Source organism: Spinacia oleracea, chromosome 1, assembly GCF_020520425.1.
Source record: "Spinacia oleracea cultivar Varoflay chromosome 1, BTI_SOV_V1, whole genome shotgun sequence".
Classification (NCBI taxonomy): Eukaryota; Viridiplantae; Streptophyta; class Magnoliopsida; order Caryophyllales; family Amaranthaceae; genus Spinacia; species Spinacia oleracea.
Window position 1 is genome coordinate 67636146 of NC_079487.1, and position 15239 is coordinate 67651384.

Consider the following 15239-nt stretch of genomic DNA (forward strand, 5'->3'; position numbering starts at 1 on the left):
CACTTGTAATTACTTACTTCTTTGTTCTTTTTAGATCTTCTAGCTTCTTCATGTCAATTGCAAACATCCATTTTTTCTCCTCTCTTTTAACAAAAAAACGGACGGAATGTTTGGCTTTGAAATTTCTCTGTAATTGTTGTGTTAACTTGAACTTTAATTGCAGTTTGAAGAGAGGGAAAGTAAATGCAGGTGCTTGGAGGAAGTTTAATGGTGGTTTCTAGGAAAGAGAAAATCATTGTGGGCGGAGGAGAGAGAAAATTTTAAGCGAGCAGGGAAAATGAACAGGTTTCGAAATGAATTCTCTCTGTTTTTTTACGTATTTATAGGCATTTACGCGTGTGGCGCTCACGTGCAATATTTTTTGTTCTTGTTTGCTGCGCTTGCGCTCACGCGCATTTTTGCTTATTCCAAAAACGATGTTGCGCGTCTTTTTTTTGTGGGGGGGGGGGGTGTAGCTAGTAATGGTTATTCCCCGGTATAGCCATAACGGATATAGGGAATCCTTAACTCGGTTTCGCAAAGAGCCCTATTAAGACTTGATTTTGAGTCAAAAATTCACATAACAAACTTGTATTGATATTTTCTTAGTGGCAACTCAAACCTTCTACAAATGCAATTATAAGTTTATAACTAAGGCAACCTTATATTTTAGGTAGCTATAATAGGCACGATCAACATATCATAATTTGATCTACTTTAGTATTCTTCCACACAAACCATTTAGCAGCCAATACATAAATAACCAAATCCAAAGCACACAATCCAGCTAGAACCCAGTAAAATTGATCAAGGTGAGCGCGATTGAGATTATTAACCAACCATGGATCTCCCCACTTCGAGCTCATCTCTTGAACAACAGTTATAACCGCGCTACTCATGAGTGCTCCAACGCCTATTGCGCCGTTAGTCAAGGCAGAACCAATGCTTCGCATGTCATCTGGCATTTGATCATAAAATAGCTCTTGCATTCCAACGTATGCAAACATATCACTAAGTCCCATTACTACAAATTGTGGGACTAACCATCCTACGCTCATGGGGACTATTGCCACTGGATCGTCGATGATTCCATGTTTACTAGCTGCACTTATCCGTGTGGACTCTACTAGAGCTGCTATCACGATGGTGAGGATGGATAATCCCAATCCAATACCGATCCTCTGGAGCGTGTTTATCCCTGGAGAATGTTATAAATCCATCAACTATGTACATATACCTTTTGTTAAAACCAAATAAAGGGATACTACAATATAGATTGAATAATCTTCCTAATACGTAAAAATATTCATGTAGAAAATTGACAAGGAATAGATCCAAAAATAAATACATCAATGCATACGGATATAGCAACCATCTTCAATTCACTCGTGATTCCCCTCTTACGAGGGCGTTACTTGTTGGCTTACTTTGGTTGACGGATACAATGAAAAATGATTTTCCACAGGAAAAATACAATTATAAAATAGTGTTTCTATGTTGATTCTTTACAAGAAAAATCACATCGGAAAGGAACATAAGATTGGGCGGGTACGTGAAGATTGATGGGAAAAGAGAAGACATATGTAAGGAAAGTAGTTTCCTTTTTTCAAGTTATTTCCAATCGTTGGGAAATTATTTTTCATTCCTTATACAAACAAACAACATAAAGTCATTGAAAGGGGAAGAAATTATTTTCAAAGAAAACATTTTACACCAAATCAAACACTCTTATACGCTACTATGGGAAACACCACGACCATCCTCATTTAGTTCTTTTTTAGGACAAAATCAGATACCAATTACATTATTGTAAATTTTTGTTAGGAACCAACAAACAGAAACTTTTGGCTAGCTATCAGACTTTAAACACGTGAAGAAAACATAATTCATCAACAGCATAAACTTTTGGCTATTAGACTTTGCACGCATTATAAAAATTTAATCATGAACAGCATAAACTTTTAACGATCCAGCTGAGAAGTGTCCATCAAAGAATCCGTCAAGGCTTTGAATTTGAGAGGGAAAAAAAAAGACAAGTTTGTCTTCATTCAGCATAAAGTGGATTCCTAAATATATTTTTTTCTATTTGTTTATTACTCCTAGTCCTCCCCCACTTAATTGTTTTATTACTTTGATTAGATTCAACTCTTATCCCTTAATACGCCGCAGGCGCGAAGCGTGGTTAGAGAGGGAGTAAGTGATAACTAATACTCCGTAAGATGTTTAGACAATCCATATAAACACATTATGAAATGATGAAACAAGCCGTTAAGAGTAAATGGAAATGTTTATATATAATTAAGAGATGATTAATGTTTTGAAGTGTTAGAAGTTAAAAGTCGTACCTGAGGGGATATTGTTGATGTTTCTGATACTAGGAACAAAGAGTCTATCATAGATAGGAACACAAAGTAGAATAGTAATCCCAGGGATAACTTGTAAAGACGCAGGTGGGATTTGAAACTTAGGGCCAATTGATCGTTTCATGGTGCTAGCTTGCTTGATGAAGAAGGTGTGAACTTGTGCAACTATTATCGCGTATGCAAAAGTGCATATCCAAATTGGGATTAAGCCAAGTATAAGCTTTACTTCTTCCACTTGATTTACCGAGCAAAGTCGCCATGGATTTCTTGATTTCATCCATGAATCTTTGTCGTCGATAATCATTGCTTTGTCTAGACATCTGAGAGTTCAATTGCAAAAACTTAATACTGATTTTGCTTAAGTGTACACTTTTCACATTTCTTATAACTACTCTGTATATGCTTGACAAATTTCAGAGTTCAATCGATGGACGAAATTTTATTTTTGTTTCGGATATACTCATAAAGTTAAACAATCAATCAATTAATTGAGATATAAAAAAAACTATATTGTAAGATCCACAAAAATATTACTACCACTACAAAATTATGGATTATTAGAGACGGAATTTGAGACGGAAACTATAAGCATCTCAAACTTGAGACGGATTACTAAAATTTCGTCTCTAAATTATAATTAAGATGGGATTGTATATAGAGTTTCAAACTTTTCGTCTCAAATTTGTAATGGACTTGCCAAAATTCCGTCTCAAATTTTTTTTGAGACGCCCCATTTCGTCTCAAATCCGTCTCCAATCATCATTTTGAGACGGATTTGGACTATTTAATGACGAAATCCCTCGTCTCTATAAAATGATTTTTTTGTAGTGTACATACTTAGTATTTAACATGAAAACCTTGTTATAAATTATGTAGTACTCTTTCCGTCTCAATTTATTATTCACATTTTCTGTTTCTAGTGTTCATTTTAATCTTTACACTTGTAATCTTTTCTTTTATATTGTACTTCGTAGTATAAAAGTCTATTCTGTCAAAAATCATGTCAAATGATTATTTCAACTAATCAAATTATTGTGTTATTTAACTATTAAATATCTCTCACACTTTTCTATTGGAACATTAAATATTTCTCATTTTTTCAATGTCAAATTTTTGATAAAAGTAAAAATATTATTAATAAACGTAATTTGCATTGTTTAAGTTAAACAATAAGATATACATTAATCATTTGTTAAATCACGTGTATGATATCAAACGTAAAAAGAATAAAATGGGGCGGAGGGAGTATATTGCGTTACAATAGTAATTTTCACAATCTATACTATTATTAAATCTCAATGGCATTTCATGTCATCTCGCCATATATCGCCACCATGGCAAGTGACATATATGGCATAGCCACATTGACATAATAATATTTTCTTACAAAAATATGAAAAAAATGCAAACATCAATGCTTGAGCCCCTAACCTCATGTTTATAAGTTAGAACTTTAACCATTAATCCAATAATACCATATGAGTTATGTTTATTAATACCATGTATTAAAACTTTAATGCCTACCATAATTATATACATTTTAATAGTTTTCTTATGAATTTCATTTACATTTTCATTTAGGTCCATTTATGATTACGTTCTTTTAGCAGACCAATTCATGTAAGTTTACCTAGAGCAATAAAAAGAGAGTATTACACATAACAAAAGACTACTCCATTTTAAATTTAAATTTAGTTTACTAAGATGTTTAACCAAATTTAATATTGAATCACCCTTACATAAATAAAATATAAATTATGCACACACATTTATCTCATATTATATGTAAGTATTTAATATCAAACTATTGTAAATATTTTTATTTAACTCAAATTTTATCAAGATTAGTTTTAAAATTACATATAGTCACCGGGGCATCACCAGGGGCAATAACTAGTTAGTTTAGAAAACTTTTTGGTAAAATCTTACGTTATATATTAGCAAATCGAGAATCGAGAATCGTAAAATCTTACGTTATACATTTAATTCACTTTTTTCTTTTCTGTTTTATAACAAAATTTGTTTCTTACCGATTTAATAACAAAAATGTCATGTTATTCACATTATTCGCAAATTACATTTATGGATCGATTTTCAATTTCCCAGTCCAGTACTTACGCATGATAGTACATATACAATTTCAAGTAGTTCCTAGGTGCATTTTGAAAATTCTCCTAATTTAGAGAGAGATCAATGAAACTAAGTATATTGGATGTTAGTCATATTTTCTTGTTGAGATATTCATTTTGTGTTTGTTATTTTTGTTTGGTTTCTTTCCTTTTTCAGCCAACATTTTCCCCATTTTACCCTCATACAAATATTTATAATTTCAAGTGTGTCCCAAGTTAATACCTTATGTCCCTCTTGTTTTTTTAATTAATTAACTGTCATTAAACACCCACTTACGTTTAACTATCATTAAATCTCTTCCTTAATTATTTTGTTCTCTTATCCACGTGGGTGAGAAAATGTTAATGCTAAAGTAAAATGCATACAAGTTAAAACACAAATAAACACTAACAAAGATACCATTTAATTTCATCAACCAACAAAAGTTGAAAGAGATCGGTGGATGAGTTCATCTTCAAAAATACAGGTCGTTTGTCCTATTGCCTTTTACGTCTCATCAATCACATAATCACATGCATTTTGCTCAATTTCCTCAGGTGTTTCACATACACTTTCATAAAGGTCGTAAAGATAATTATCTTTAGAAAATGCATTCATATTATAAATCATGGGAGATAGTATCATGGAAAGCAACATCATAACGGATGCATTTCCACTCCCGACTTTCACAACCTCTGTGGACTACGGGGAGTACTCCGTGCGTAGGTAATAAAATTGCCCTACCAAATCGGAAATTCACATAAAACGTACTATTCGATTCAGATCAGTGGATTAATTAGGCCGTTTTAAAGTGGAAATAAAACTACCCTACCAAATCGAAAATCCACATATATCTATTCGATTCAGATCAGTGAATTAATTAGGTCGTTTTAAAGTGGATTCTTAGATCTCCATTCCTTAAGTATCCCAAATGGATATTGAATAACCCTCAACTTTGGGGGGTTAACTCAAGTTTGTATGGTGATCAAAACTAGCCTCTGTGGTCACATGTGTTGTGCAGAGGTATTTAATTTTAACATTATTAACACAAAGAAAATTGAATTCTTTGAATAAGTTCTCGATCAAGTCCACTAATTAAGGTCACAAGTCAAGCTTTATACCCCGATTTGACCAAAGGAAGGAATCACATACGTTCACACTATTGGAATAATGGTAGAAACTCAAACATTATGGACAATTAGGACAACTTCATTCAGAACTTGTGGCCAAGTTGTAGAAACTGCAAAGGTGCATGCACATTATTAGTGGGTTTCTGTATTTTTGGTTTTGAGTGTACTAATCATTCAATCACCATATATGCATATAATTCAGACAAGGTTTTTTTGCCAAAAAGGACCTTTTATAAACGTTTTTTTGCGAGAAAGGACCTTTTATGACGAAATTGGTGAAATGGGACCTAAAATATAATTTTTTTTGTTGATTGGGACCTTTTACCGGTTTCTTGGAGTTGATCCAAGATTCCGGCAACGACTTTGACACGTGGCAACCGGAGAAGGCCACGTGTCCATTTAATGATTAAAAAAAAAAGTTTGCCCCCCGAAAAAAAAAATTATCGATTTTTTTTTTGCCCCAAATAGATTTTTTTTTTTTTTGGCCCCAAATCGATTTTTTTTTTGCCCCAAATCGATTTTTTTTTTGCCCCAAATTGATTTTTTTTTTTTTTTTTGCCCCAAATCATTTTTTTTCCCCAAATCGATATTATTTTTGCCCTAAATCGAATTTTTTTTTTGCCCCAAATCGATTTTTTTTTGCTCCAACTCTCCCTCCAAAATCCCAATTGCCTTAAAGTTCGTCACTGAAATTGTCTGCCACGAATGAGGTGTGCTATTTTTTCCCCTCAAATTCCTCCTCAATTGTTCTAATTTTTGCGTCGAAAAAATTAGGGTTCTTCGCAAAATTGGGGCGAAAAAAATCGATTTGGGGCAAAAAAAAAAATTCGATAATTTTTTTTTTTTTGGGCAACTTTTTTTTTTAATCATTAAATGGACACGTGGCACTCTCCGGTTGCCACGTGTCAAAGTCGTTGCCGGAATCTTGGGTCAACTCCAAAAAACCGGTAAAAGGTCCCAATCAACAAAAAAAATTATGTTTTAGGTCCCATTTCACCAATTTCGTCATAAAAGGTCCTTTCTCGCAAAAAACCGTTTATAAAAGGTCCTTTTTGGCAAAAAGTCCTTCAGACAATGAACCTTACCAAGTAAAAGTAGTACGTGTGTCGAATATGCAATACTCTTAAGTCATAATCTTATCTTTAACAGAATAACAGTTCATGTTCCATTAATTGCACACACAAAAATTTAAACTTATTAAGAAGATTTTCAAATGTTAAGGCATTATTGAAGCGCGCTTGAATTCTCACAAAGGGACATAATACATTAATACGTACAAAAGGTACGCCATGAGACCATAGTTAAGAAAATACTCGTGATGCTTATTATAATCCATATATCACCCATCTACGCATTCCAACCATAATGCTTGTTGATGGTGCTCGAATTTGTGAATTCTCAACCAACTTCACAATACATGTTTGGTTATTTTGACTACTACGGCGTACTTAGTTAATGGTTTATGAACGATATATATACATAAAAGAATAAAGAATGGGATATGGAAATGGTCTTTAATTAGATGGATATGCACGATTGGACCAAAGATTAGTGCAATTCATGGGAAACGGTGTGTTTAGAATTGAAATGTCTTATCAATACCCCTCCGTATTTATTTAAGAGATACACACTTGACCGGACACGGATATTAAGAAGAAGAATTGAATGAAATAATAATAAAGCAAGTGGGGTTAGGTAGATATTTTAATAAGTAAACAAGTGGAGACCATGTTATTTAATGGGATGGGAGGTGGGGTGGGTAAATTAGATGTATTATTTAATTAGATGGTGGAGTTGATAAGTTATTAAAAATGGCCAAATGTATCTCTTAAATAATACGGCTGGAAAAGACAGGTATATTCCTTAAATAAATATGGGGGAGTATTAGATTTGTTATTATCATGATAGATAATTAGATATGCTTTTTTTTATGAAGAAAAGTTTTAATAGTACAAGTCATCAACAAATCTTGTAGAGCGTCTTAAAGACAAGTAATGTGTTTCCTTTGTGCCTTTGTGGAGCCTTGCAAGATTGATTTTACCCAAATTTTTCTCTTTACCTATATATGAAAGGGGCCCTATTTTGTTTGTTTCTTAGCTTCCTAGTCCTAGGTTGATGCAATTACTTTTAATTTTCAATTGGATGAAATTCATGAAAGATAAATTGGTGGGACAAATTATAATAAGTACTTGTATTTCTAATTGTTTGCCCTATGTTTTATAATTACTTTATTAAGAATTGGTTTTGTGGAATTGAGACTATATAAAATTGAAGGAATATGAGAGGAAAGAAAAAATTAAAAGTTGTCATTTATATTTCTTTTCTTTTCCCTTCATTTACTTCTCTTAAACCAAACACAGGAAAATAAAATCTATTTCCTTTTCCTTTTTTACCTTTTTTTTCCGGCTAATTTGTTAAAAATGACATTTTATAATCCAAATTTTGCGAGAAAAGACCTTATATAATTTTTTTGTGAAATAAAACCTTAATGTAAATTTTTTTTGCGAAAAAAGACCTTATATAAATTTTTTTTGTGAAATCACACATTAATGTAGTTTTTTTTGCGAAAGACAACCAAAAGTAAATTTTCGGCATTGACTGAGCTTTTACGGCCATTGACTTGCACGTGAGAAGCACGTGTGGCTTTATTTTGCTAATCAAACACAAATTTCCTCCAAAATTCTAAGCTTTAAAACCTAAAGTTGAAAAATAAAACCGAAATAAAATCAAGTTTGAAAATTCAAGAGTCGGGAAAATCAGTGTCTTTAGCCAACGTAAGCCACACGTGCTGCTCACGTGCAAGTCAATGGCCGGAAAAGCTCAGTCAATGCCAGAAACATCCCTTAGGTCCTTTCTCGCAAAAAAATTACTTTAAGATGTGTTTTCAAAAAAAAAAAAAAATATATATATATATATATATAAGGTTCTTTCTCGTAAAATTTGAGTTATAGAAGGTCCTTTTTGGCAAATTTGCCTTCTTTTCCCTTCCTTTCCTTTCTCTTCCTTTAATAATAATGAACCAAATAGACCTTATGGTAATGAAGTAATCTTTTAGGAACGGACTAAAATAGCAAATGAGACAAACAAAATAGATCATGTATTCACTTTTTAAAAGGATGTGTTTTCTTTTATATATCTACTTCTACTTTATTCTATTTTTTGCAATCATTTTTACCATCTTACCCTTTTTCCATAAATAGTTATACTTTTTGATCATCCCTTTTCTATTTTATCCACTATTATTCCCTTTGTATTTATTTAAGGGATACACTTGTCATTTTTAGTAATTTATCAACCCCACGATCTAATGAAATAATATATCTACACCCCACCCCAACCCCCACTTCCTAAAATGACATGGTCTCCACTTGTTTTTCTTATTAAAATATCTACTCAACCCCACTTGTTTTATTACTTTATTCCATTCAATTCTTCTTCTTAATAACCGTGCCCGACGAAGTGTATCTCTTAAATAAATACGGATGGAATATCAATTAATTTATTACGTTTCTCTTAATTTTTCCACAATTTTTTTAGCTCAATTATTACTTCTTGATACAAGAGTCTATAAAAATTGAAAACATAAAAATAAAAAAATAATAAGAAAAAAAGGTGGAGTATAAAAAAAAGTCGGCCATCCCTCTGAATCCTTTTCAATTTATATGGGCTGACTTTCAGCAGAAGTTGGGTCCCTTAGATAAGCAAAAGCAGGGAACTCGAAAAGCATCTTACTCCGTATTGGCTTAGTTTTATAGATGGATTAGGCCTAACATTTGTCTGATTACTACAAATATAAAGTATGAGTATGTGAGCCAAGTACAACAAAGCCATCATCTTCATTTTATGGGTCCAGCTCTAATACCATGTCAAATATGGGTCTGGACCGTATCCGTCACCAAGAGAAGAGTTCACTTAAAAAGGTCGTAGCAGATTCCATCTTAAAACCATATGGTTATAAGGGGAGTAGACCCTTGGCCTTATTAAGTGGTTAACTCTTTCTTCTTTTATCAATGTGGGACTTTCACACGTGATGTTTAATGGGTCAGATCTTAACACTTCTCCTCATGTGTGATGTAATCTTTTCAATTTGGGTCTCATGTGATGTTTCATGGGTCAGAGTGTCTTTATCACTCCCCTTCACATAGATCCTGTTTAATTGGTACAGAACACAATTACCATATTTAGTTGGTCATGTGTGATGTTTAATGGATCATAGCGCGTTTATATATATATATATATATATATATATATATATATATATATATATATATATATATATATATATATATATATATTAAAGATTGTCTCTTTAGACTTTAGTCACTTCAAATAATATACAGTATCGACTAATAGGCACCAAGTAATAAGAGTTGGAATCCTCTCGATTATCTAAAAATAATAGATGGTCTGTTTCTTAGATTAACCATTATGAATATGATGTTAATTTTATTTTTTTATTTTTTATTTTTTATTCACGTATATGTTGTCAATTTGTCATCATCATAAGATTGAAAATGCTCGTCAAAAAATAAATCTTAAGATAGAAATATTTAATGCAAGTTTTGATAAAAGTAAGAAGTAATGCGATGCAAAGAGCATCCCCAATTCTTATGTTAATTAATTAAGTGATAATGAGACAAAAGGTAATGGCGAGAATGTTTTCCACAAAAGACACATTTTTTTTTTTTTTTTTTTTTTTAGTATTCAACCATACATGATACAACGTACTCCCTCCGTCTCTTTTTGTTTTTTACGTTTGATGTTTTTCACGCGATTTAACGACTATTTAATGTGCATTGAGATTCCTCTACTTTTTTATTTAAACAAGAAAAATTACGTTTATTTATAATGTTTTCACTTTTATAAAAAATCTGACATTGGGAAAATGAGAAATATTTAATGTCAAATGGATTTAATTGATTAAAATAATATTTGGACACAAATTTTGATAGGATATTAATGCATTATGTGACAATATAAAAAGAAATGTAAAGAACAAAATGAAACACCAAAAATGGAATACGTAAAAAACAAAAAGAGATGGAGGAAGTAACTTGGATGGTTTTGTCGTCCCTCGTCATTCTCATAGAGATGTACTAAACCCTGTGTGCTAGTTTTTGCAGATAAATTGCTCTTGGCATATTAATTGCTCACACTATCTCATTACCAATAATGTTGGGTTCAATTTTATCCTTTGTGAATGAGAAAAAAAAAACCTTAGTTAGCCCTTTTCCTTAACTGAATTATTCGGAATGAGAAGATTAGTCATTACTATCAGACATCTTAGTAGTATTTTTTTTAAAAAAAATATTTATTTCGTTTTTGAATGTTTCTCTCTTTTGGATTTTAAAACAATCCTACAATTATCACATAAATATCAAGAGAATGTAATCGTGTGGGTACGTAGGGGATAAATAATTAAGTGACTTAATAAGGATAAATGTTTATTTGAGAGTAACCAGAAAAATTATTTAGATAACTAGAAGGATATAATGGAGATAAATATTAAACAAATAAGAAAAATTTCAAAAAAGTCACAAACAAACAACTCAATTCAAAGATAGGACTCACAATCAAGCACGCCGGAACTGCGGGAGTACTATATAAAGGAAGTATTTTCGCATATTTCTATGTGTTTGCTAATGCATATCATAATAAAAGACAAAATAGGAAAAAGAAAAAAAAGAAATCGAGTGATACTTTTAAAAAAAAAATGGTATTCCCTCCGTCCCTTAATACTCGCACCGGTCAAATACTCGCACCGATTTGACCGGTGCGGAGTTTAAGACATTTGAATTGACTTATTTAATTTAATGGGTGTTAATTAATAATGAGGTATTTTTTTAATATAGTTAGTGGGAAATTTGTAAGGGGTGGAGAGTGGTGAGTGGGGAGTGTGAATTTTAAATGATTTTTTGTAGGGAGTATGGGTGTAGGTGGGTAAGTATGTAAGTATGAGAAATAATATAACATTGGTAAAAAATTCCATTTATAAAAGCGGTGCAAATATTAAGAGACGACTCGAAAAGGAAAGCAGTGCGAGTATCAAGGGACGGAGGGAGTACTTTTTTGTCAGAATGATAGTAATTTTTCGGAATAAGAAGATTAGTCATTACTTTTTTTAACATGAATTGTACTTCTTTTTTGCCCTATTTTGTCTTTTAACTATTTTTCTTTTACTCTAATATGTGTTGCCACACATATCAGATATCCGAAAATACTTACTCATACTATATATGCTTGATTTTGTCGTTATATGACTATTGTTAGATGCTAATAATTAATGATATGGTTGTAAAGTTAAAAGTAACAAGTAACGTGATCGATGCACCAACAAAGAATATAATTTTCACCATACTCTTTCCCGAATCGTGCATATTAATCTAATTAACTATCTCATTATAATGTGTTAATTTTATAAAATATACTTAGTACTTTGAGTCTACTCAAGTATTGCCATCAAGTGGATTTACTAAAATTTAATATTTACCTCATATCCTCCATGTACCCAAAAGATAGGAAAAAAATTATTTATCTCAATCATTAAGGCTAGTTCGTTACTACTGTCAGTTTTTAATTTTTGATTTTAAAAGTCATATGATTTAGATTAAATTACGAAGCAAAAAAAAAAGAGTAAAAGAAAAATGAATTATGAAACATATTGATTTTGAAAACTGTCAAATAAAATACTGAAAACTATTTTTTTGTGATTTCCATATTTTTATTTAAAAAAAATAAAACAGTGAAAACAAAAACGATATTAGGCGGCGCCTAATGGCCAACACTATATAGATTATGGTGTATTTTACACACCTTATATTGACTTTATCTATTTCTAAAATTTATTTTAACTGAAGTTATCTTTATGAAAGCAAGTGAAATGAATAAACTAAAATGGAGCCTAAAATACAATACAAAAGTAGCCGCCTAGTCCAGTAGTCCCATATTTATGTCAAATGTTATGTTAATCCAAAATATATTTGTAATTATTAGCATCAAAACATAATTTACTACTAGTCCGTATAAATATGCATTAGTTTAGGAGTAATTAATTATGCGTGAAAAGTGGATCCAATTGTCCTAGCTGATGTGGTATCATCAGATCCAACATCCAAATGGGTATTTTTTGTCCTTTAGTGGAGTAGTATCGTACGTAAATAGTGCAAATTAATTTGTTCATATTCGAACAGGTAATACCAAGTTTTGGTCTAATGCTAAACATTAACGATCTACTTCGTATATACTAGTGTACATATCATAGATCACACGTTTTATTCTCCTTTTTTCATTATTCATCTTAAAACAAGAATTAATTTGTATATTTTATGATTGTAGAGACGGACTAGGCAACTAGCTAGCTCAAACAAAAATGCAAGGTTTGGAGAGTTGAAATAAAAAGACTACTTTGTATTAGAGTTTAGTAAATTTAAAAAAAAAGAAGAAAAAGAAAATTACCTGAAGTGGTTAGTACGAGTCAATTCATGTCCACCAACAACGTGATCATCGTAGCACAATCCTCGACCGCTGTTCGACTCAATCACGTGCCGCTTTCGAGTAGCGGCAACAACCACCTGAGCCATGCTAGTAAAGGGGCTTCCTACGGGCCGCTCCTTTCTATAAGTGGAACTTCCAACGATAAAAACTGTTAAAGCCAAGCCGACGGCTATAGTAGGAATTGAAAATCCCAGAGTCCAACTGATGTTATCCTCCACATAAACAACTCCAAGTACAGCAATTGTTGCACCAACAACAATTCCAAGGTACCACCAGTTAAAAAACGAGCTCTTCGCTTTTCTTTGGGAGGGGGTATTTTCGTCAAATTGATCAGCAGCAAAGGTTTGGACACATGGTTTATGACCACCTTCTCCCAAAGCCGTTATATAAAGCGCTGAGAAAAACAAGGGTGTACCAACGTTTTCTGGGATTTTCGTGCTCGTTGATATTGTCAATAAAATCAATCCCTAACAAACAAAATTTAATCATAATGAGACTTCAACAAAACCCTTTTACTCATGCAATTTGCAACATTGTTTTACTCATGCAACTTAATTGCAATATTGTTTTACCATCTTTTCAAATAATCTTGTCCAAGAACACGTATTAATGTATGAACGTTTTACAACGGATTATTATAAGTGTGCCATTATATTTCAGCATAATTCCAAACACAAAACATTTACTAGTACTCCCTCCGTGTTTTTTTTTTCTCTGAAACAAAAAAAAAGCCAAAGTAAAAAGATTAAAAGGAGATGAATCGATTTCTTGAATCAAATTACTGGCTCTACCAGTAACTTATTAGTTTGTGTATTCATTAAATGACATACTGTATGATTTTTCCCCTCGAGAAAGTATAAATCAATATCTGATATTTATTTCAAGATATATATCACCCACTAAATGATAAAATAGGCTATCACCCACTAAACGATAAAATAGGCTAAAGACAAACACTAAAGGAAAACATGACATCGGTTTTTGAAAAATGGCATCCATTAAAAAAATGACATCTATTTTCTGAAAATGGCATCTGTTCTTTTAAAAAATGGTACCTATTTTAATGTTTATTTTATCGTTTAGTGCGGTGATATATATCTTGAAATATATCTTTCCCCTCCTCACATACCATGAGCACTTCATGAGGGAGTGAGCAAGCAATGACCTGGATTGACAACGTACTTCAGTCTCTTCAGTATAAATTAGCTTTTACCAAAAAAAAACACTTATAAAACACGTACTTTTTGGCATTATTTATTGAATTTCCTACGGGGAAAGAAATTATATGAGGTGTCAACAAATGCAATGTTCAAGGGATGACTACAAAACAACCGTTGTCTTTTAATGGACAACTATGCTACCATATTCAATCCAGTTAGTGGTGTCAAACGAAAAAAAAAAAACATACCATGAGAAAAATGGAGGAAGAAACGAGAGTAGTCTTGAAGCGACCAAGATAAGAATCAGCGAAGAAAGCGCCGATAAAAAGAGCAAGTGATGATACACCATTCCATGAATTCACATACTTAGCTGCACTTGCAGTGGGTTCTTCCATCACTCTATTTAAGTACACCATTAAGTTCCCTGCTATTCCATAATACGCAAATCTTTCCGCCATTTCCACAACTTTTTTTTTTATTCCCACCAAAAAAACAACCATTTAATTAGTAGTAGTAAATTTTAAATATATGCTTACTTTATAATTTCAATTACCTTAAAAAATACAAAAATAAAATATGGCTTACAGATGATGAAGATGGCAGATTTCCATCCTCCTTTAATTGGCTGTAGTTGATCATGATCATCCATTTTATTTTATTTTATTTTCTTGAAATTTAAGAGGAACTTATGTCTAAGATGAATAAGAATTTATTCTTGAAAGTTTGGAGTTTGGAAATGGGACACGTAAATAAATAAATAGGGGGTTGTATTTTGTCTATATATCAGGTTATATGCTGAGGAGGGGTGGTTGGGGAAGATTACTCTGTGTTTTTGGGTATTGCTCTGTTTTTTTGGTTGGATATTTATAGAGGAATTTTAATTTTTGAGAAAAAAAAAAATATAACAATAAAGTTGTGGATGTTGATTGAATGGTATCACCGCCTCAAAAGTGTGGAAGGGCCGAAGGGGTGATAGTCCTATAAGTCTTACCTATATAAAAAAG

General features: G+C 32.0%; 1 protein-coding gene across 1 annotated transcript; it reads right to left on the reverse strand.

Annotated features, from left to right (window-relative positions):
* Nucleotides 1-554: 554 nt before the first annotated feature.
* On the reverse strand, nucleotides 555-15068 carry LOC110798717 (protein NRT1/ PTR FAMILY 5.4). Its single transcript, XM_022003904.2, has 5 exons — nucleotides 14821-15068; nucleotides 14484-14701; nucleotides 13037-13542; nucleotides 2325-2662; nucleotides 555-1177 (listed from the first exon to the last, which is right to left on the reverse strand). Exons 1-5 carry the CDS (start codon nucleotides 14882-14884, stop codon nucleotides 672-674), a joined length of 1632 nt encoding a protein of 543 aa, XP_021859596.2. The 5' UTR covers nucleotides 14885-15068; the 3' UTR covers nucleotides 555-671.
* Nucleotides 15069-15239: the final 171 nt, after the last annotated feature.

Bases quoted from the DNA above. Each gene is read 5' to 3' on its own strand.
- LOC110798717 (XM_022003904.2), bottom strand. From the start codon at position 14,884: ATGGATGATCATGATCAACTACAGCCAATTAAAGGAGGATGGAAATCT. The intron at 14,702-14,820 runs GTAAGCCATATT...TAAAAAAAAAAG, and splicing joins ATCTGCCATCTTCATCATCT to TTGTGGAAATGGCGGAAAGA. The intron at 13,543-14,483 runs GTATGTTTTTTT...TTTGTTTGTTAG, and splicing joins CTTCCTCCATTTTTCTCATG to GGATTGATTTTATTGACAAT.